This window comes from Ranitomeya imitator, chromosome 3 (assembly GCF_032444005.1).
Source record: "Ranitomeya imitator isolate aRanImi1 chromosome 3, aRanImi1.pri, whole genome shotgun sequence".
NCBI lineage: Eukaryota > Metazoa > Chordata > Amphibia > Anura > Dendrobatidae > Ranitomeya > Ranitomeya imitator.
The window spans coordinates 577,205,094-577,229,647 of NC_091284.1; the positions used below are offsets into that span (position 1 = coordinate 577,205,094).

Consider the following 24,554-nt stretch of genomic DNA (forward strand, 5'->3'; position numbering starts at 1 on the left):
CCTCCAACAGGTTTTGGCTTTGCCACGCGTTTTGGGCAAGATACGGGCCCGGCAGATGGAACCTGTTGCGATGTTGATGCCTGCTGCGGCCCCTCCTCCTCCGCTTCAGAACTGCTGCCGCCTGCACCCTGTTCCCCCAATGGCTGCCAATCGGGGTCAAGAACTGGGTCATCTATTACCTCTTCTTGTAGCTCGTGTGCAACTTCGTCTGTGTCACCGTGTCGGTCGGTGGTATAGCGTTCGTGATGGGGCAACATAGTCTCATCAGGGTCTGATTCTTGATCATTACCCTGCGAGGGCAATGTTGTGGTCTGAGTCAAAGGACCAGCATAGTAGTCTGGCTGTGGCTGTGCATCAGTGCACTCCATGTCAGATTCAACTTGTAATGGGCATGGACTGTTAACTGCTTCACTTTCTAAGCCAGGGATGGTATGTGTAAAGAGCTCCATGGAGTAACCCGTTGTGTCGCCTGCTGCATTCTTCTCTGTTGTTGTTTTTGCTGAAGAGGACAAGGAAGCGACTTGTCCCTGACCGTGAACATCCACTAACGACGCGCTGCTTTGACATTTACCAGTTTCACGAGAGGAGGCAAAAGAGCTAGAGGCTGAGTCAGCAAGATAAGCCAAAACTTGCTCTTGCTGCTCCAGCTTTAAAAGCGGTTTTCCTACTCCCAGAAAAGGGAGCGTTCGAGGCCTTGTGTAGCCTGACGACGAACCTGGCTCCACAGCTCCAGACTTAGGTGCAATATTTTTTTTCCCACGACCAGCTGATGCTCCACCACTACCACTACCCTCATTACCAGCTGACAATGAACACCCCCGGCCACGACCTCTTCCACCATACTTCCTCATTGTTTTAAAAACGTAAACAAACTAACGGTATTTGTTGCTGTCACACAAATTACACGGTGAGCTATAACTTCAGTATGATTTAGCTACCCCTTTACAGGTGAGTGAGACCACAACGAAAATCAGGCACAATGTTACACACTCTGTTGTTGGTGGCAACAAATGAGAGAGATGCCACACACGCAGGACTGTCACTGAAGCACAAATGTAAATATTAATCTCCCACTGATTTGATTTTTTTTTTTTTTTAAGGGAGACTTTAGGAAAAAAAAAAAATAGAATAAAATGATTTTTTCAGGAAGAATTTAGAAACCAAATAAAATAAAATGATTTTTTCAGGGAGAATTTAGAAAACAAATAAAACAAAAAAAGCCTTTCTATGGCCCACTGAGTGAGAGATGACGCACACAGGAGTCAGGAGTGGCACACAAGCCCAAAGGCCAATATTTATCTCCCACTGATTGATGTAGTGATTTTTTCAGGTAGATTTTGGAACCCAAATCAAGCTAAAAAAAATAATAGGCTTTCTATGGCCCACAATTGGAGAGAGAGAGAGAGAGAGATGGCACACTCAGGAGTCAAGACTGGCACACAAGCAGAAAGGGCAATATTAATCTCCCACTGATTTGTTTTTTGTTTTTTTTTTTTTTCAGGGAGACTTTAGGAAAAAAAAAAAAATAGAATAAAATGATTTTTTCAGGAAGAATTTAGAAACCAAAGAAAATAAAATGATTTTTTCAGGGAGAATTTAGAAAACAAATAAAACAAAAAAAGGCTTTCTATGGCCCACTGAGTGAGAGATGACGCACACAGGAGTCAGGAGTGGCACACAAGCCCAGAGGCCAATATTTATCTCCCACTGATTGATGTAGTGATTTTTTCAGGTAGATTTTGGAACCCAAATCAAGCTAAAAAAATAATAGGCTTTCTATGGCCCACAATTGGAGAGAGAGAGAGAGATGGCACACCCAAGAGTCAAGACTGGCACACAAGCAGAAAGGGCAATATTAATCTCCCACTGATTTGTTTTTTTTTTTTTTTTCAGGGAGACTTTAGGAAAAAAAAATAATAGAATAAAATGATTTTTTCAGGAAGAATTTAGAAACCAAATAAAATAAAATGATTTTTTCAGGGAGAATTTAGAAAACAAATAAAACAAAAAAAGGCTTTCTATGGCCCACTGAGTGAGAGATGACGCACACAGGAGTCAGGAGTGGCACACAAGCCCAGAGGCCAATATTTATCTCCCACTTTTTTTTTTTGTTCCAGGGAAAATTTATAAACCCAATAAAAAAAATAATAAATAGGCTTTCTATGGCCCACTATCTGAGAGACACAGAGAGATGGCACGCTTAGGACTGGCACACAAGCCCAAAGGCCAATATTAATCTCCCTTTTTTTTTTAAGGGAGAATTTATAAAACCAAAAAAAAATAAATAAATAGGCTTTCTATGGCCCACTATTTGTGAGAGAGATGGCACGCTCAGGACTGGCACACAAGCCCAGAGGCCAATATTAATCTCCCACTTTTTTTTTTTTTTTCCAGGGAAAATTTATAAACCCAATAAAAAAATAAATAAATAAATAGGCTTTCTATGGCCCACTATCTGAGAGAGAGAGATGGCACGCTTAGGACTGGCACACAAGCCCAAAGGCCAATATTAATCTCCCACTGATTGATTTATTGATTTTTTCAGGTAGAATTTAGAACCCAAATAAAGCAAAAAAAAAAAAAAATGGGCTTTCTATGGCCCACTGAGTGAGTGATGATGCACACAGGAGTCAGGAGTGGCACACAAGCCCTGAGGCCAATATTTTTCTCCCACTGATTGATGAAGTGATTTTTTCAGGTACATTTTAGATCCCAAATCAAGCAAAAAAATAAATAGGCTTTCTATGGCCCACTATTTGTGAGAGAGATGGCACGCTCAGGACTGGCACACAAGCCCAGAGGCCAATATTAATCTCCCACTTTTTTTTTTTTGGTTCCAGGGAAAATTTATAAACCCAATAAAAAAAAAAAATAGGCTTTCTATGGCCCACTATCTGAGAGAGAGAGATGGCACGCTTAGGACTGGCACACAAGCCCAAAGGCCAATATTAATCTCCCACTGATTGATTTATTGATTTTTTCAGGTAGAATTTAGAACCCAAATAAAGCAAAAAAAAAAAAAAAGGGCTTTCTATGGCCCACTGAGTGAGTGATGATGCACACAGGAGTCAGGAGTGGCACACAAGCCCTGAGGCCAATATTTTTCTCCCACTGATTGATGTAGTGATTTTTTCAGGTAGATTTTAGAACCAAAATCAAGCAAAAAAATAAATAGGCTTTCTATGGCCCACTGAGTGAGTGATGATGCACACAGGAGTCAAGAGTGGCACACAAGCCCTGAGGCCAATATTTTTCTCCCACTGATTGATGTAGTGATTTTTTCAGGTAGATTTTATAACCCAAATCAAGCAAAAAAATAAATAGGCTTTCTATGGCCCACTGAGTGAGAGATGACACAGACAGGGATGGCACTCTAGCAGAAATGTCAATCTTAATCTCCCACAAAAAAAAAAAAAAAAACAGGGAGTGTCCTTCAATTACTATTTCCCTGCAGTAATCTCAGCCAGGTATGGCAGGCAGCAATAAGGAGTGGACTGATGCACAAATTAAATAAAAAGTGTGTACAAACAAAAAAGATAGCTGTGCAGAAAGGAAGGAACAAGAGGATTTGTGCTTTGAAAAAAGCAGTTGGTTTGCACAGCGGCGTACACACAGCAATGCAGCTATCAGGGAGCCTTCTAGGGCAGCCCAATGAGCTACAGCGCTGAGGGGGAAAAAAAAAAAATGTAGCTTCCACTGTCCCTGCACACCGAAGGTGGTGTTGGGCAGTGGAAATCGCTACAGCACAAGCGGTTTGGTGGTTAATGGACCCTGCCTAACGCTATCCCTGCTTCTGACAAAGCGGCAGCAACCTCTCCCTAAGCTCAGATCAGCAGCAGTAACATGGCGGTCGGCGGGAACTCCCCTTTATAGCCCCTGTGACGCCGCAGACAGCAAGCCAATCACTGCAATGCCCTTCTCTAAGATGGTGGGGACCAGGACCTATGTCATCACGCTGCCCACACTCTGCGTTTACCTTCATTGGCTGAGAAATGGCGCTTTTCGCGTCATTGAAACGCGACTTTGGCGCGAAAGTCGCGTACCGCATGGCCGACCCCGCACAGGGGTCGGATCAGGTTTCATGAAACCCGACTTTGCCAAAAGTCGGCGACTTTTGAAAATGAACGACCCGTTTCGCTCAACCCTACCCAGTAGCGGTGTCAAGCGCATGAGGTCTATGTACTCAAATCCTGTGTCTTGGGATTGAGTTCTGAGACTCCTTGCTTGCGCTCTTGGTGCGGTACCGCGGCCCTGTGATGCAACAGGGTTCGCTTCCTTCACACAGGGTGAGGTTAACCCGTGTGTGTATTCACTTTGTGCCACCATATAGTCCGTCATTACTTGGCAGCAGGTTCCATCTCTGCACGGTGGACCCCGGGCTGCGAACGCACCATACTCTATCTGTCTTATTAATTGGTGCGTTCCGCTAGCCCTAACATTATACTAGCGCCAGGGTCTGGCTAGTAATGACGGACAAACAGCAATCCTTGCGGTATATCCAGCAGCTGGAGGGTAGGTTGGCGGCTCTCGAGAGCTCAACCTCAGCTGTGGATGTTACCGCAGTTGCTGTACAGGCTGCTAGCGTGGCTGCAGCAACCTTGTCCATTGCCACCCCTGTTCCGACATTATCTCGCCTCCCGCTGCCAGAAAAATTTTCTGGTGATAGCAAATTTTGTAGGGGATTTGTGAGTCAGTGCTCTATTCACCTCGAGCTCCTGGCTGCACGTTTTCCCACAGAGCGAGCTAAGGTGGGATTTATAGTGTCTCTCTTGTCGGACAGGGCGTTGGAATGGGCTACGCCGCTGTGGGAGCGTGGCGATCATGTGGTGCAGAGTGCTCCGCTGTTCCTGAGCACTCTGAAACAGGTCTTTTTAGGACCTCAAGTCACCCATGATACTGTGCTCCAACTGCTGGCATTAACTCAGGGTGAGTCCTTGTTCAGTCATTTTGCCATCCAATTCCGCACTTTAGCTTCTGAGCTGGAGTGGTCGGATAAAACCCTTATCCCCATATTTTGGAGGGGCCTGGCTGATCACGTTAAGGACGCTCTGGCCACTAGGGAGATTCCTGCCACACTGGAGGAGTTAATAACTGTCTCTGCTCGAATTGACCTCCGTTTTATTGAGTGGAGGTTAGAGCGAGCCCAGTGTAGGCAGAGGTTTCGGCTGGCTCCTACCTTCGCTAGACCTCTGGAATCTCCGGTCCTGGTTCCTGAGTCACATGAGGCCATGGAAGTGTCACGAGCGGGGTCTAAGCCCCAGACCGCTTGTGCACTCAAAGCCTGTCATGTTTGCCAGCAGTCAGGACATCTAGCCACCAGATGTCCTCAGCGGTCGAGGAAACGTCAGCGTCTAGTGGTAGTAGGTGGAGGTACACTAGACATGGCGACGTTTGCCTCCAAATTGTCCTTTAAGGGGACAATTATTATAGGCTCATTCTCCCACTCGGTAGACCTCTGCGTGGATTCTGGGGCAGAGGGCAATTTTATGTCTTCTGCCTTCGCTCAAAGTCACGCAATACCCCTGATTATGCTAGCTCAACCAGTAACGGTACGAGTGGTGAATGGGTCGACACTGCCCTCACAGATAACACACCAAACCATCCCTTATACTCTGTCCATGTCGCCATCTCATCAGGAGATAATATCTCTGCTCGTCATTCCTGGCAGAATTCTGGGATGGGGCGAATCTTGTGGGGGTAGGTGTCAGAGGGAGTGCGTTCAGGTTGCTACTACAGAGGTACCCGCAGATCTATCCTCTCTCCCCAAGCAGTATTGGTCTTATGCAGACGTGTTCTCCAAAAAGGCGGCGGAGACCCTTCTGCCCCATCGCCCCTATGACTGTCCTATTGATCTCTTGCCTGGTGCTGAGCCTCCCCGGGGTCGAGTCTATCCGTTATCTCTCCCGGAGATGGAGGCAATGTCACAGTACATCCAGGAAAATCTGGCAAGAGGATTCATTAGGAAGTCAGTGTCACCTGCTGGGGCAGGGTTCTTCTTCGTGCAGAAGAAGAATGGGGAATTGCGTCCATGCATAGACTACAGGGGTCTAAACGCCATTACCGTTAAGAATAAGTATCCTTTGCCCTTGATATCTGAGCTCTTCGATAGGCTTCGGGGAGCAAGGGTATTTACTAAATTAGATCTGCGGGGTGCTTACAACCTGATTCGCATCCGTGAGGGGGACGAATGGAAGACGGCTTTTAACACCAGGGATGGGCACTATGAATATCTGGTGATGCCCTTCGGGCTCTGTAATGCCCCAGCCGTTTTCCAAGACTTTGTGAACGACATCTTCCAGGATATGCTTTCCACCTCGGTCGTAGTCTCTCTGGATGATATTCTCATCTACTCTCCAGATATTGACTCCCACCGGAGAGATGTTTGCAAAGTCTTCGACCTCCTACGGGCAAACTCTCTCTATGCCAAGTTGGAGAAGTGTATGTTCGAGCAGGAGTCCTTAACTTTCCTAGGCTATATCATCTCTGCCCAGGGATTGGCTATGGATCCTGCCAAACTACAGGCTGTGATGGACTGGCAGGAACCCCATTCTCTTAAAGCGGTGCAGTGCTTTATGGGGTTCATTAATTATTATCGCCAGTTCATTCCACACTTCTCAACTTTGGTAGCTCCCTTGTTTGCCCTCACCAAGAAGGGGGCAAATCCCAAATTGTGGTCTGAGGAGGTCTCCAAGGCCTTTAACTCCATAAAGTCACACTTCGCTAGCGCTCCCATCCTACATCGCCCCGATGTTGATAAGCCATTTATCATGGAGGTATATGCCTCTTCTGTTGCTGCTGGAGCAGTTCTCTTCCAAAAGGATGCTCAAGGTTGGAAGCATCCTTGCTTCTTCTTTTCTAAGACCTTCTCACCAGCAGAGAGGAATTATTCCATCGGGGACAGGGAGTTGCTAGCCATCAAGTTGGCTTTCTCGGAGTGGAGACATCTCTTGGAGGGAGATTGTTTTCCCTTCCAAGTCTTCACAGACCATAAAAATTTGGTGTACCTGCAGACAGCCCAGTGGTTGAATTCTCGCCAGGCCAGATGGTCCTTATTCTTCTCCCGGTTTCATTTCACCCTCCATTTTCTTTATGGGGAGAAGAACATTCGGGCCGACGCTCTCTCTCGCTCCGTTGTGTCATCTGCGGAGGAGGAAGAGGAGCCTCGGCTTATTGTCCCCACCGAGAGCTTGAGAACTGTGGCCCCGGTTTCGCTAGAGTCTGTGCCTCTGGGCAAGACTTTTGTACCATCTAGTATGCGACCGGAGGTTCTCTCTTGGGCACACTCGTCCAGGGTGGGTGGACATTTTGGTTCCAAAAGGACATCTGAGTTACTGGCGAGGACATACTGGTGGCCGCATATGGCTCGTGATGTCGCAGAATATGTTCGGGCATGTGTCTCTTGCGCCAAGAACAAGTCCCCTCGGCAATGGCCAGCTGGTTTGCTTTACCCTCTGCCGGTGGCGGACAGGCCCTGGGAGATGGTCGGGATGGACTTTGTGGTGGGCTTACCCAAGTCTCGTAACTGCACCATTATCTGGGTGATCACCGACCATTTTTCCAAAATGGTGCACTTGGTGCCTCTTCCACGGCTACCTTGTGCACGGGCTTTGGCTGTCTTGTTCATTAAACATATCTTTCGCCTACACGGTATGCCAGACAAAATTGTTAGTGACCGGGGTCCCCAGTTTGCGTCTCGATTCTGGAGAGAGCTTTGTCGTCTACTCAGTATTGAGTTGAATCTCTCTTCGGCATATCATCCCGAGACGAATGGGTTGGTAGAGAGAGCCAATCAGACCTTGGTCACATATTTACGACATTTTGTTTCTGCCAGGCAGGATGACTGGGCATCCTTGCTACCATGGGCAGAGTTTGCGCTTAACAACGCCGTAGCCGACTCCACCGGTCAGACTCTATTCCTCCTAAATTACGGCCAGCATCCGCGTGTCCCTGTGCCCATGCCTGTGTCTTCCGCTGACTCCAGATGGCAGACTGGGCTGTGGAGGCATGGGACATTTGGGACCGCACTCAGGATGCCATTCGGGCCTCCAAGGAGAGAATGAGGTCCTCCGCCGATGCTCATCGGCGCCCCGCTCCGACCTTTGCTCCTGGCGACTTAGTGTGGCTCTCCGCCCGTAACATCAGGCTGCGTGTTGAGTCCACTAAGTTTGCACCTCGCTACTTGGGTCCCTTCAAGGTCATTGAACAGGTTAACCCTGTGGTCTACTGTCTGGCCCTTCCTCCATGCTTGGGTATCACCAACACATTTCATGTGTCCCTCTTGAAACCCGTATACATGTCCCGGTTTTCCGAGTCATCTGCCGGGACATCGGGTTCGTCTACGGACGATTACGAGGTGAATGCTATTTTGGGGTGCAAGGTGGTACGTGGCAAAAAGTACTATCTGGTGGATTGGAAGGGTTATGGCCCAGAGGACAGGTCCTGGGAGCCTGCTGAAAACATTCGGGCTCCACAGCTCATTGCTGCCTTCGAGCATAGCGAGGTCCAAGGAGGGGGGGTCCTAGGAGGGGGGTAATGTTAGGTGTCGAGTTCCCGCTTCTGCACAAGGGGAATCTCGAGCCATCTCCGCTGCGGTCTCCCATTCTTCTCCTGCCGCAGTGGAGTCTGCTCAGGGGAGACGTCGGTCCCAGCATCTTGCTCAGTCTCACTCTGTACAAAGAGTTACTGCTGCTTTTCCTGCTTCTGCCATTGAAGTTAGTGTTGGGCAGCGGCGAGCAGATGCTTTTGGGGCTAAGTCTCTTTCTGAGCATGCCCAGGGAAAGATCTCCCGTTGGAGATCGAGGGTCACATGCTTAGGTACTGCAGCACATCCCATTGGTCCTCCAGGAAGGTCCTGAAAGGGCAAAACTTCGGTAGCAGCTTCCCATTGGTCCTTTATTGGAAGGTCCTGAACGTGTTGCAACTATATAAGCTGCACATGACCGCACAGCCATGCACTAGTATAGACTTGATAATGTGTGTGTGTTGATGGATGTATGTCGATGGATGAAAGCTCCTAAATCATTCCCATTCCTAGTGTTGTTGACTGGTCGCAAATGAAGGATTGCTATCTAGCGCCCGACTTAGCCATCAGCACGTAAACATACAATACAGTGTCTTATTGCTGTGACCGCCAGTGCGGCGCCGTGTGCTTTCACAGCGCTTTCCTGACCCAAGCCTGGGTGGTTAGTGGCATTCGCCAGTGCGGCACTGCATGCACTCTCGTGCTTCTATTGCTGTCACTCTGACACCCCAGTAGCGGTGTCGAGCGCATGAGGTCTATGTACTCAAATCCTGTGTCTTGGGATTGAGTTCTGAGACTCCTTGCTTGCGCTCTTGGTGCGGTACCGCGGCCCTGTGATGCAACAGGGTTCGCTTCCTTCACACAGGGTGAGGTTAACCCGTGTGTGTATTCACTTTGTACCGCCATATAGTCCGTCATTACTTGGCAGCAGGTTCCATCTCTGCACGGTGGACCCTGGGCTGCGAACGCACCATACTCTATCTGTCTTATTAATTGGTGCGTTCCGCTAGCCCTAACATTGGGTTTCGTGTTTCGGTCGGCCCCTGACTTTTCGAAATAATCGGCCGATTTCACCCGACTCGATCCTAAAAAAGTAAAAATCGCTCAACCCTAGTGCTGATAACATCGATAGTTGTGGAGGTCACAGGAAAGGTGATAATAACCTCCACTGAAGACTGCTCCATGTTATGGCTTTTACCTTGCAGGAGCAACAGCCTCTGCAGCACTTCCTCAGAACTCTTGCTCATACTGTCTTAAGGGATTCAGACAGAAAAAAATCTGTTAATGCAGAGGAAGAAAACAGGTGAACAGAATGTTTAGTTACAGTGTGTGTGTTTTTCTTTGTTTACTTTGCTGCAAAAAAGGTTGCCACATACATCCATACTATCACTCAATCACTGCAGCTAATCACTGGCTTATGTGATGCATAAGGCATCACCATTAAGGTCAATGATTGGCTACAGTGGACAAGTAGATGTACCGTGCATAACGGCTGCAGCTCCGGCTGGCTCCAAGTTTTCATGGGCCCCAGGCAATAGAGTCTCAGTGGGCCCCTTTAACACATAACACGATCCATGATGCACAGATACGTCAGAGAAATATAGGTATGGTACAAAGCCAAAGATTTCACTTCTTACATTACCTGAGTGATATCTATTGTAAATTCTACAATATCTCAGAAAAATGCGAATCCTTTCAGTGCACAGTGCGTACCTTGGGGGAATTCAAAAGTCTGCAGTCAGACTTTTCATTTTAGACCGGACAGTAAAGTCCTCCATACAGTATTATGGGCACCACATAGTCCTCCATATAGTATTATGGGCATTACATAGTCCTCCATACAGTATTATGGGCACCACATTACCCTCCATAAAGTATTATGGGCACCATGTAGTCTTCCAAACTGTATAATGGACACCACATAATCCTACTTACTGTATAATAGACATCATAAGGTAAACCCCTAAGATAAAAAGCTGGAACCCCTAAGTATACATCCACCAGGAAATATAGCCTAAAAGGAAGTGCAGAGAAGGAATAATTATTATTATTATTTTTATTATTATTATTATTTATTTATATAGCACCATTGATTCCATGGTGCTGTACATGAGAAGGGGTTACATACAAGTTACAAATATCACATACAGTAAACAAACTAACAATGACGGACTGATACAGAGGGGCGAGGACCCTGCCCTTGCGGGCTTACATTCTACAGATAATAAACAGTTCTTGCAAAAATTAAGAGACCACTAAAAAATGTTCAGTTTGTCTGATTTTTCTCTTTATAGGTACAGTATATTTTTGAGTAAAATGTTTTTGTTTAGTCTATAAACTTCTGACAACATGTCTCTGAATTTCTAAGAAATACATTTGGTATTCTTTTCTGAAAAGAAGAAATGGTCACAATAAAAAAACAGTGCTTTCAGACTTCAAATAATGCAAATAAATCAAGTTCATAATCATTTAGAAACAACAATACCAATGTTTTAACTCAGGAAGAGTTCAGAAATCAATATTTTGTGGAATAACCATGATTTTAAATCAGAGCTTTCATGCGTCTTGGCATGCTTTCCACCAGTCTTTCAAACTGCTTCTGGCGCAAAAATTTAAGCAGTTCTTCTTTGTTTGATGGCTTGTGACTATCCATCATCCTCTTGATTACATTCTAGAGGTTTTCAAAGGGGTTCAGGTCTGGAGATTGGGCTGCCCATGACAGGGTTTTGATATGGTGGTCTCTTAATTTTTGCCAGAGCTGTATATGACCATTTAAATGTATTCAGCTAATTGGTGAGATGCAGGGAGAGGAGATGGAAGAATGAGCTTACCACGCTGAGAATGTGTAGCTGGAAATTAGCCGGAGTTCCTCCATTTTATCCCTGGATTGTTGTACCTGAATCTTTCCCCATTTTTCGTCTATGCAGCTAATTAATTCTGTTCAGAACTCTGGTATTAGAAGTGAAAATAAAGAACAAAGACAACAAATTGTGAATGAAAATAGAGGAGCAAGAGAAACTGACTACAAGCTAAAAATGTGTCTATACAAATGTACAGAGCATGAGAAACAAACAAGGGGAATTGGAGCTGCTAACACAGGTAGAGAGATATAATGTCATAGGCATCGCTGAAACGTATTGGGATGATACACATTATTGGAATACAAACCCTAAAGGCAACAACTTATTTATAATAAATTAGATTAACTAGAGGGTAGGAGGTGTTGCATTGTATGTTAGTAAATCGTATCTCTCCACAGAGATCCAAGCTTCACAAAATGGTAGCTCTGTAGAAACTGTTTGGGTAAGAATATAAGGTGAGAAGAACAGAAAGGACACTACTGAAGGTGTTTACCATAGGCCATCTTTACATACTGAAGCAGTTAAAGAGACCAGGATGATGAACACAGAACTTAAACAGTGGCTAAAAAGGTAAAAAGAAATGCATATGAAATGGAAAGAGGCAGCCTATCTAAAGAAAAAAATATATTACTGTCTGCAGGGAATGCAGGGCAAGCATTAGAAAAGCTAAAGTTAGTAATGAATTGAGGCTTGCAAGGGAGACCAGAAGCGATAAAAAAGCATTTGAGGCATATGTAAAAGCAAAAGAAAAGTCAAAGATGCTATGGGATATTTACAGGCTGAAAATGTGAAGTGGTCAAAAATGATGTTCAGAAAGCCAAACATTTAAATTCCTGTTTTGGATCTGTGTTCTCTGAAAAAGCAAATGTAACATCGATTTATCTTGCTATCAAAGGAATAAAATAATCCACACTATCTATAAACAGAGAGATGGTGATGGTATACTTCGCTACTTTAACCCCTTAGTGACAGAGCCAAATTTTTGAAATCTGACCAGTGTCACTTTATGTGGTAATAACTCTGCAACGCTTCACCAAATCCCAGTGATTTTGAAACTGTTTTTTCGTGACACATTGTACTTTATGATAATGGTAAATTTAGGTCAATATGTTTTGTGTTTATTTATAAAAAATATCAAAAATTTGAGAAAAATGTTAAAAAAATGGCAATTTTCTAAATTTGAATGATTATCCCTTTAATCCAGATAGTCATACAACAGCAAACCATTAATAAATAACATTTCCCTCGTGTCTGCTTTACATCAGCATCATTTGTAAAATGTTATTTTATTTCCTTAGCATTTTAGGAGGTTTAAAAATGTAGCAGCAATTTTTCATTTTTTTCAAGGAAATTTACAAAATTAATTTTTTTAAGGACCTATCCATGTTTGAAGTGACTTTAGGGGTTCCATATATGGTGAAACACCCAAACATGATACCATTTTAAAAACAGCACCCCTAGACATATTGAAAACTGCAGTCAGATAGTTTATTAACCCTTCAGGTGCTTTACAGGAATTAATGCAAAGTGACATGACAGAAATGAAAATGTGTATTTTTACCACCTAAATGACGCAAACTTCTGAGCAGGTTACTACAGCCGTCAGACTCTAAGGCCGCTATTGGTCGTGAATTGCCATCGCAAACATCAGGACCACAAAATCATGATCTGTGGGCACCAGTTTGGATAAAGAGGAAACCCTCACTCTCTGTTAACCATTTATAATGATGTAGTTACTATTGACAGCAGCATCTAAGGGGTTAAACAGATTTGGGAGGTGCAAACACTGATCTTGGCTGATACAGCAAGTTGTCAGCTATAGTGTACAGCCGACAGCTGCTGGATTGTCACCTGTATGGGGAGGCTATGCTCTTATATCTCAGGTCAGTTAAAAGACGTATTGGCGGTCATTAAGGGGTTAAATGAATTTAGATCCCCTGCTCCAGTTGAATTGGAGGAATAGAACTAAGCAACAGCACATGTGAAAAAGACTTGGGCATACTAATAGATCACCAACTGCACATGAGTTCAACAGTGTGCAGCAGCAAGAAAGTCAAACACCATTCTGGGATGTATTAAGAGAAGCATAGACTCTGAAGTATGTATCCCCCTCTACTGCTGCTCGGTGAGACCTCATTTGGAATACTGTGTCCACTACTGGGCACCACATTAAAATAAGACACTGAATAACTGGAGCAAGTTCAGAGAAGAGCTACCAGGATGGTGAGCGGACTGCAAACTATGTCCTAGGAGGAATGGTTAAAGTATCTGGTAATGTTTAGCTTGGAAAAAAGAAGGCCAGGGCAGAATTAATAGTGTTCGATAAATATTTGAAGGGATGTGACAGTGTAGTGGGATCATCCTTATTCTCATTTGCACATGGAAATATGAGAAGCAATGGAATGAAACTAAAATGGAGAAAATGCAAATTAAATATTAGAAAAAACTTTTTGACAGTGAGTGTCACGCCGCAGCTATGCAGGTAGATGCACGCTCCACTAGATGCCAGTAGAGTGGAGGGAAGACTGCAACACTTGCCAGAGCAGACCTGCAGCGCTGCAGCGAGGCCACCACCAGGTGGCAACAGGGTAGTCAAACAAGTCGCATCAAAACCAGGAGAGTAATGTAGTACAAAGGGGAAAATCAACTCAGAGTCAGTGATGCGCCGGAGGCTCAATACCAGATGGAAGCAGAAGTACCAGGAGCAAAGACAGTGACAGGTATGAGACAAAGCCGAGTCAAGAACCAGAGAGTCAAAACACAAAGGGAAAACACTGAGTTGGAACAGGGGAAGGGGAAGGGGAATGAACAGACACGGGAACAGTCAGGAATCACAGCAGGACAAATTAGGCTATAACCAGACACAGGTACTCACGCCGTAGGTAGAAGCTATAACTGACACCGCCTGCAGGATGCAGTGGAGATAAATAGCAAACCTGAGACCAGACTGAGGCTGAGAAAAGTTAATCCCTGACATGATCAGACTGGGAAAAGGGAAGACAGGACTCAAAACCAGGTCTGGATCACGACAGTACCCTCCTCTCAAGGGGGGCCACTGGACCCCAGGTCTCCCTGGATAACGTGCATGAAATGCCCGAACCAATCGATCAGCATGGACAGATCACGCCGGGACCCACGATCGATCCTCAGGACCGTAACCCCTCTAATGGACCTAATACTGAAGTGCACTGCGGACCTTGCATGAATCCACAATCCGTTCCACTTCATACTCAGTCTGACCATCCACAGAGACAGGAGGCGGAGGGGATGGAGACACAGCAGAAGAAGGTACAAATGACTTAAAAAGGGACTATGGAACACTTTGGGGATTTGAAGTGATGGACATAGGCATAAGCGGAAGGCAACTTGACAATTTCAATGAAATGAAAACGAGAAAAAAATGTGACCACCTCGCCTGTCTAGGAGTTAACCGCTTGGCAGACTCAATGTAGGACAGGTGCTTATGGTCCGTAATCACCGTGATCCAATGAATCGCCCCCTCCAAAAAGTGCCTCCATTCTTCAAAAGCTAATTTTATGGCCAATAACTTCCGGTTACCAACATCATAATTCCTCTCCAAAGAAGAAAACTTCATGGAGAAAAAGGCACATGGTCTTAAATTGGTCAAAGTAGCAGGTCCCTGAGACAACACCACCCCCACTCCCACCTCCGATACGTCCACCTCTACAGTGAATGGTTCTGACGATCGGGCTGAGCCAATACAGTAGGAGACATAAAACACTTCTTTAATATAGTAAATGCTTCAACCGCCAGGGGTGACCAGACTTTGATATCAGCCCCCTTGTGAGTGAGATCGGTGATTGACTTGACCACCTGAGCAAACCTCTTGATGAATTATTCGATAATAATTGGCGAAACCCAGAAAACACTGCAGACCCTTGAGGTCTCTGGATTGTACCCAATCAACAATGGCCTGTACCTTTCCGGGATCCATCCGAAAACCATTGGCAGAAAGGATGAACCCCAGAAAGGAAAGCTACTGGACACAAATCGACCATTTCTTGGGTTTAGCAAACAGAGAATTTCCCCATAACCTATGAAGAACAGCATGTAAATGGGCAATATGGGATTCCTTGTCAGGAGAGAAAACAAGGATATCGTCCAGGTATACAACCATGAAGTGTCCAATAAGGAGCATAAGAAAGAGAAAACAAAAAGCTGTCAGTGGTCAGTTATAATGTCACGACACAGCTATGCAGGTAGATGCACGCTCCACTAGATGGCAGCAGACTGGAGAGAAGACTGCAACACTTGCCAGAGCAGACCTGCAGCGTTGCAGCGAGGCCACCACCAGGTAGCAACAGGGTAGTCAAACAAGCCACATCAAAACCAGGAGAGTAACGTAGTACAAAGGGGAAAATCAACTCAGAGTCAGAGCAACGCCAGAGAGTCAATACCAGATGGAAGTAGAAGTATCAGGAGTAAAAGACAGAGACAGGTCAGAGACACAGCCAAGTCAAGTACGAGAGAGTCAAAACACAAAGAGAAAACACTGAGTCGGAATGGGGGAAGGGGAATGAACAGACACGGGAACAGTCCAGAATCACAGCAGGACAAATCAGGATATAGCTAGAGTCAGCTACTCACACCGTAGGCAGAAGCTATAACTGACACGACCTTCAGGATGCAGCAGAGATAAATAGCAAACCTGAGACCAGACTGAGGCTGAGAAAAGTTAACCACTAACATGATCAGACCAGGAAAAGGGAAGACAGTACTTAAAACCCAGTCTGGATCATGACAGTGAGGGTGATCAATGAGTGGAACAAGCTGCCATGACAGGTGGTGAGTTCTTTCTTCAATGGAAGTCTTCAAACAAAGGCTGGACAGAAATCTGTCTTTGATGGTTTAGTGAATTCTGCATTGAGCAGTAGGTTGGATACAATGACCCTAGAGTCAACTCTAACATTCTATGATTCTATAAGATGTGTACTGTTGTTTATTTAGACTGAAGTTTTTTGTACCTGGTGATTATCATTGCTGTTTCTACCTGGCATGCATTTGCAAGTCCAACTCCGCCCCTTCCTCTGATAACCAGCCCTCTCTCTATAGACAGAGTACACAGAGAACATGGTGTGGGAAGGGCCAGCTTTCTCAGCTCTGCTGGATTGCTAAATCTAAAAGCTCTGATTGTGCCTGAACTGGTGCATCCAATAAATTCAGTGATACATCATTGGATTCAGAGTCTTTTTGCCTATATCTTGATGCTCTCAGATAACGTAGCAAAAACCTACTTACAGATTCCTTTTATCACCATTTTCATGTTCCTGATGCTAATTCTCCACCTTGCTTGTTTGCAATGTCTATCATACTAGATATTTAATGTTTTGCAGAAAATACCAGATTTGTTTTTAGGTTTCTAAAGCACATTAAAAAGTACACTTTATTATAATTATACATAAGCATTGGAAACTAGCATAGTCTTTAATGCAGGTTTTTGAGCTACTTTAAAGGCAGAACAGAATCCAGCAGAAAGAAGTCATATACTTAAACATGTTGTCCACTACTTGGACAACTTCTTCTCAAACCCTACACATGCTTGGCTGAAAGAAGGCTTATATTCACCTCCCATGCTGGCACCGTATCGGCAACTTGCTCACCCCAGGGCTGCTGTGCTGTTGTTGTGACACGTGACCCTGGTGTCCAATCAGCACCTCCTGTCGAATTGAACATAAAGAGGAGGTGACAGTGCAGTTGCAGCCTGGACTTGCTCTTCACGTATCACAGTAACCACACAAAAGCCCTGGGACCGCGAGTGCTGACGCGGCTGCAACGGCGCTAGCACGGGAGGTGAATATAGTTTTTTTTATTTTATCAGGGCTAAACATTTAGGACAACCGCTTTAACTTTAAATACATTTTTGGTAAGTCCAAATTCTGATGATGTACTGTAAATGCAATCAATATTGTCCAATTTTTTTAGAAAAACCATTGACAGGCTGCATTACCCATCATGTCTGCTAGTTGTCCACACATAGAATAGACATCTCCCGGCAGAATATCATGAAATCAGATTTTTGAAAGAAGGTAATCTTGCGCCATTTATCTTTGGATATATTGAGCCAGGAGAACAGGTAAGGAAGGACACATACAGCATTTTTTTTTCATGGACAGATTCTGTCAGTGAACAAAATCGGTCATGAGCATGGCCCCATTGAATGACATTGGTCCCAGTGGTATCTGATGAAAAATCAGATAGCACTTGTGCGATTTATACGCTTGTCTGACCCTGGCCAGAGTAGAGTAGGTTTGCCAAGGTTGCAATGGCAACCCCAGAGCAAGCATTAAAAAAAATCTTTTCATTGCCACACCAAAAGTAAGATTAGGAAAAGAAATACATCAAGCAATATCTTAATTTCTTAATGCAAAATCTACCATGTTTTATTTTAAAAGTAGTATGTCATTTTCAATTAAACTTGCAATAAAATAATACTATAATCTTCTTTATTATATTGAAACTACACTCAGTAAATGGAAAATTCTACCCTGTACCACTTAACACACATCATCTTATTCTGTCCAGTATGTCTGTTGCTGCAAATGATGGCCATTTATATTTCCAGGTTCCTGCCACTGTGGAAAGTGCATCTGTTCACCACAGGACTGGTATGTTTCAGGAGAATTCTGTGAATGTGATGACAGGGACTGCGACAAACACGACGGCCTTATTTGCACAGGTAAACACAATTCTAAATGCAATCACAATTCTTGTCAAGAAAGACTGATCCTCACGTTGTTGAGTTGGTAACCCTACCAGCACATAGTATTCTGCTTATGAGTCTTTTTTTCTCCAGACCCAAACACTTCCCTGCTTTCTTTTTACTACTTTGATGGAATAAAATATGAGTATGCAGAATATTTAGACAGATCCATCAGAAAAGTGCGAATATTGCCATCAAAGACTACAAAATTATGGCTTGTTTTCTGACTCGCAGCATGAAGATTAAGGTGGCAATAATAATAATCTAACAATGCAGTCAATTGATGGTTATAAGCCATAGTGATTATTCAGTACATATCCCATTGGATGGAACATTTCCAAACAATAATTGTAGAATAGTCTTCATTTCTTCTCATCAGTTTACAACATCTTTACAGAAAATGAGGCCAAGACTTACAATGCAAATAACTCTTTGCTGTTTTTGCCATAATCGTAGCAATATACAGTTGTGTTCATAAGTTTACATACTCCAGCAGAATTTTTGCTTTCTTTGCCTTTTTTCAAAAAATATGAATAATAACACCAAAACTTTTTCTCCTCTTATGGTAAGTGGTTAGGTGAAGTCATTTATTGTCAAACTACTGTGTTTTCTCTATTTAAATCATAATGACAACCCAAAATATCCAAATGACCCTGATCAAAAGTTTACATACCCCACTTCTTAATATCAATGACAGATTGAAGTCTTTTGTGGTAGTTGTGGATGAAGTTCTTCATTTTCTCAGATGGTAAAGCTGCCCACTCTTCTTGGCAAAAAGCCTCCAGTTCCTGTAAATTTCTGGGCTGTCTAGCATGAACTGCGCGCTTGAGATCTCCCCAGAGAGGCTCAATGATATTGAGGTCAGGAGACTGAGATAGACACTCCAGAACATTCAGTTTGTTCTGCTGTAGCCAATGACAGGTTAACTTGACCTTGTAATTTGGATCGTTGTCATGTTGGAATGTCCAAGTACATCCCATGAGCAGCTTCCGGTCTGATGAGTGCAAATTTGCCTCCAGTATTTGCTGATAACGTGCTGAATTCATCTTTCCTTCAACTTTTACCAAGTTTCCTGTGCCTTTGTAGTTCACACATCCCAAAACATCAGCGATCCACCTCCGTGCTTTACAGGAGGAATGGTGTTGCTTTCATCATAGGCCTTGTTGACCTCTCTCCAAATGTAACATCTATGGTTGAGACCAAAAAGTTAAATTTTGGTCTCATCACTCCAAATTACCTTGCTACAGAAGTTTTGAGGATTGTCTCTGTGCTGTTTTACGTATTGTAGGCAAGATACTTTGTGGTATTTGCACAGTAATGGCTTTCTTTTGGCGACTCGACTATGCAGCCCATTTTTCATCATGTGCCTCCGTATTGTGCATCTTGAAACAGCTAGTTTTCAGAGAGTCCAGTATTTCAGGTTATGTTATTTGTGGGTTTTTCTTTGCATCCCGAACAATTTTTATGGCAGTTGCGGACAAAATATTTGTTGGTCTACCTGCCCGTGGTTTTGTTTTTACAGAGCCCCTGATTTTTCATTTGTTAATCACAGTTTGAACGCTGCTGACTAGCATTATCAATTCCTTGGATATCTTTTTCTGTCCCTTTCCTGTTTTATACAGTTCAACTACCTTTTCCCATAGATCCATTGATAATTCTTTTGATTTCACTATGACTACCAATCCAGAAACGTCAGTGGCTGGATGAAAGATGCAAGAGTCTGTCTGGATCCCAGAAACTCACCCAGTTTTATGCGCACACACTGATTACAAGCAAATAGGTCACAGGTGAGGATGTTACTAGGGTTGAGCGAAACGGGTCGGTCATTTTCATAAGTCGCCGACTTTTGGCAAAGTCGGGTTTCATGAAACCCGACCCGATCCCTGTATGGGATCGGCCATACGGTACGCAACTTTTGCGCTAAAGTCGCGTTTCAATGACGCGAAAAGCACCATTTCTCAGCCAATGAAGGTGGATGCAGAGTGTGGGCAGCGTGATGACATAGGTCTCAGTCCCCACCATCTTAGAGAAGGGCATTGCAGTGATTGGCTTGCTTTCTGCAGCGTCACAGGGGCTATAAAGGGGCGTTCCCGCCGACCGCCATCTTACTGCTGCTGATCTGAGCATAGGGAGAGGTTGCTGCCGCTTTGTCAGAAGCAGGGATAGCGTTAGGCAGAGTCCATTAACCCCCAAACTGCTTGTGCTGTAGCGATTTCCACTGTCCAACACCACTTTTTCTTAGCAGGGACAGTGGAGGCTACATTTTTTTTTCCTCAGCGCTGTAGCTCATTGGGCTGCCCTAGAAGGCTCCCAGATAGCTGCATTGCTGTTTGTACACCGCTGTGCAAACCAACTGCTTTTTTCAAAGCACAAGTCCTGTTGCTCCTTCCTTTCTGCACAGCTTCCTTGTTTGTTTGTCCACACTGTTGACTTTTTTGTGCAGCCGTCCACTCCTTGTTATTGCTGCCTGCCATACATTGCTGAGATTACTTCAGGGAGATAGTAATTGTAGGACAGTCCCTTTTTTTTTGCTTCGTTATATCTCTTCAAGCCACTTTCTGCCACAGAAAATATACTCTAATACAGTGGCCCAGATTTATTCACTAGTCTCCCTGAAGAAGAAAAGAGTGCAGATTAAAATTGGCAAATCTGTATCAGTGGCAGTCCTGTGTGTGGCACCTGTCTCAAATTGTGTGCCACATTAAACCTAGTGTGTAATACTGGGTCAGATTTCTTTAAATTGCCCCTAAAAAAAAAATAGTGGGAGATTAAGATTGGCATTTCTGCTTCAGTGCCACTCCTGTGTGTGCCACCTGTCTCAAATTGTGTGCCACATTAAACCTAGTGTGTAATACTGGGCCAGATTTCTTTTAAATTCTCCCTGAAAAAAAAAATAGTGGGAGATTAAGATTGGCATTTCTGCTTCAGAGCCACTCCTGTGTGTGCCACCTGTCTCAAATTGTGTGCCACATTAAACCTAGTGTGTAATACTGGGTCAGATGTCTTTTAAATTCTCCCTGAAAAAAAATAGTGGGAGATTTAGATTGGCATTTCTACTTCAGTGCCACTCCTGTGTGTGTCACCTGTCTCAAATGGGTGCCACATTAAACCTAGTGTGTAATACTGGGTCAGATTTCTTTTAAATTCTCCCTGAAAAAAAAATAGTGGGAGATTAAGATTGGCATTTCTGCTTCAGAGCCACTCCTGTGTGTGCCACCTGTCTCAAATTGTGTGCCACATTAAACCTAGTGTGTAATACTGCGCCAGATTTCTTTTAAATTCTCCCTGAAAATAAATAGTGGGAGATTAAGATTGGCATTTCTGCTTCAGAGCCACTCCTGTGTGTGCCACCTGTCTCAAATTGTGTGCCACATTAAACCTAGTGTGTAATACTGGGTCAGATTTCTTTTAAATTCTCCCTGAAAAAAAAATAGTGGGAGATTAAGATTGGCAATTCTGCTTCAGAGCCACTCCTGTGTGTGCCACCTGTCTCAAATTGTGTGCCACATTAAACCTAGTGTGTAATACTGGGTCAGATTTCTTTTAAATTCTCCCTGAAAAAAAAATAGTGGGAGATTAAGATTGGCATTTCTGCTTCAGTGCCACTCCTGTGTGTGCCACCTGTCTCAAATTGTGTGCCACATTAAACCTAGTGTGTAATACTGGGCCAGATTTCTTTTAAATTCTCCCTGAAAAAAAAAATAGTGGGAGATTAAGATTGGCATTTCTGCTTCAGTGCCACTCCTGTGTGTGCCACCTGTCTCAAATTGTGTGCCACATTAAACCTAGTGTGTAATACTGGGCCAGATTTCTTTTAAATTCTCCCTGAAAAAAAAAATAGTGGGAGATTAAGATTGGCATTTCTGCTTCAGTGCCACTCCTGTGTGTGCCACCTGTCTCAAATTGTGTGCCACATTAAACCTAGTGTGTAATACTGGGCCAGATTTCTTTTAAATTCTCCCTGAAAAAAAAAATAGTGGGAGATTAAGATTGGCATTTCTGCTTCAGTGCCACTCCTGTGTGTGCCACCTGTCTCAAATTTTGTGCCACAGAACATATACTGTATGAGAGTGGGCCACATTTCTTCAATATTCTCCCAGAAAAAATAAAAAGGGGGAGATTTGAATTGTTAGGGTCTGCATCAGCGTCATTCCTGTTAGTGGCATATCTGTCTGCCACTGAAGCTGTGTACTGTTATACATTGGGCCTGATTTTCCCTGCAGTCTGACCCACCTATAAAGGGATATATAAATCCAACAGAAGTTTGAGTTCACCTTGTAACTGGTTTTACAGTAACAAATACCGTTAGTTTGGTTACGTTTTTCAAACAATGAGGAAGTCTGCTGGAAGAGGTCGTGGCCGTGGGCGGTCATTGCCAGCTGGTAATGATGGTAGTGGTGGTGGAGCATCAGGTGGTCGTGGGAAAAGCAATATAGCACCTAAGTCTCGAGTTGTTGAGCCAGGTTCGTCATCTGGCTACATAAGGCCTCGAACGCTCCCTTTTCTGGGAGTAGGAAAACCGCTTTTAAAGCCAGAGCAGCAAGAGCAAGTTTTGGCTTTCCTTGCTGACTCAGCCTCTAGCTCTTTCGCCTCCTCTTCTGAAACTGCTAAATGTAAAAGCAGCACGTCGTTAGTGGATGTTCACGGTCAGGGACAAGTCGCTTCCTTGTCTTCTTCACCAAGAACAACAGAGAAGGATGCCTCAGGCGAAACAACGGGCTACTCCATGGAGCTCTTTATACATACCGTTCCTGGGTTAGAAAGTGAAACAGTTAACAGGCCATGCCCATTACAAGTTGAATCGGACATGGAGTTCACAGATGCACAGCCACAGCCAGATTACTATGCTGTTCCTTTGACTCAGACCACAACATTGCCCTCGCAGTGTACTGATCCAGAATCAGACCCTGATGAGACTGTGGTGCCCCGTCACGAACGCTATACCACCGGCTTACACGGTGACACAGACGAAGTTGCACACGAGATAGAAGAGGAGGTCATAGATGACCCAGTTGTTGACCCCGATTGGCAGCCATTGGGGGAACAGGGTGCAGGCAGCAGTAGCTCTGAAGCGGAGGAGGAGGAGCCGCAGAAGGCATCAACATCGCAACAGGTTCCATCTGCCAGGTCCGTATCTGGCCAAAAACCAGTTGTAGGACAGCGTGGACATCCGGTTAAAGAAGCTCAGTCTGCAATGCCTGAAAAGGTATCCGATACTAGAAAGAGTGCAGACTGGCATTTTTTTAAACAACATCCAAATGATCAGCGCAAAGTAATCTGTCAAAAATGTTCAACTACCTTAAGCAGAGGTCAGAATCTTAAAAGTCTAAATACAAGTTGCATGCGTAGACATTTAACCACCATGCATTTGCAAGCCTGGACTCACTACCAAATGTCCCTTAAGGTTGTAGCACCCTCGGCCAATGAAGCTAGTCAGCAATGCTACATCCCTTCCCTCACTGTAAGCCCACCATTTCCCGCACCACCTGCAGCAAATGTGCAGATTTCGTCGCCAGGCCAAAGCAGTCAGGGAATCACCAGTTTCGTAGTAGGAAACACTGCATGTAGGGCACCAGCAAGAATACCATCTCCAACCCTCTCTCAGTCTGCCATGTCCACCGGCACCCCCGCTAGTTCCACGATCTGCAGATCTCCAGTCCAGCTCACCCTACATGAGACTCTCGTTAGGAAAAGGAAGTACTCATCCTCGCATCCGCGTACACAGGGTTTGAACGCCCACATTGCTAGACTAATCTCATTAGAGATGATGCCCTACCGGTTAGTTGAAAGCGAAGCTTTTAAAGCCCTGATGGACTACGCAGAACCACGCTACAAGCTACCCAGTCGACACTTCTTTTTGAGAAAAGCCATCCCAGCCCTCCACCACCATGTAAAAGACCGCATCATCCATGCACTCAGGCAATCTGTGAGTACAAAGGTGCACCTGACAACAGATGCATGGACCATTAGGCATGGCCAGGGACGTTACGTGTCCATCACGGCTCACTGGGTTAATGTGGTGGATGCAGGGTCCACAGGGGACAGCAATATTGGGACAGTTCTGCCTAGCCCATGGCCTAGGAAACAGTTGGCTGTAGGCGTTCGCCCCCCCCTCCTCCTCCTCCTCGTCCTCCTGCAGAAGCAAGAGCTCGTCCACAGACCGCAGTCGCATGAGCACTCCATCCGCAGCTGCCACTGTTGCACACGAGGTGTTCCATTATGGGATACCTAGTGGCAAGCGTCAGCAGGCTGTATTGGCAATGAAGTGTTTGGGCGACAACAAACACACCGTGGAAGTTCTGTCCGAGTTCTTGCAGAAAGAAACTCAGTCATGGCTGGGCACTGTACATCTTGAGGCAGGCAAGGTAGTGAGTGATAATGGAAGGAATTTTATGGCTGCCATAGCCCCTTCACAACTGAAACACATTCCTTGCCTGGCTCACACCTTAAA

General features: G+C 44.6%; 1 protein-coding gene across 1 annotated transcript in view; it reads left to right on the plus strand.

The window, feature by feature from the left end:
• The window catches only part of ITGBL1 (integrin subunit beta like 1), an 829,798-nt gene that overhangs the window by 767,289 nt on the left and 37,955 nt on the right, over positions 1-24,554 (plus strand). Inside the window, exon 10 of the mRNA XM_069757981.1 lies at positions 17,966-18,079. Within this exon, the coding sequence (XP_069614082.1) occupies positions 17,966-18,079 (114 nt within the window). The remainder of the gene's footprint in view (positions 1-17,965; positions 18,080-24,554) is intronic.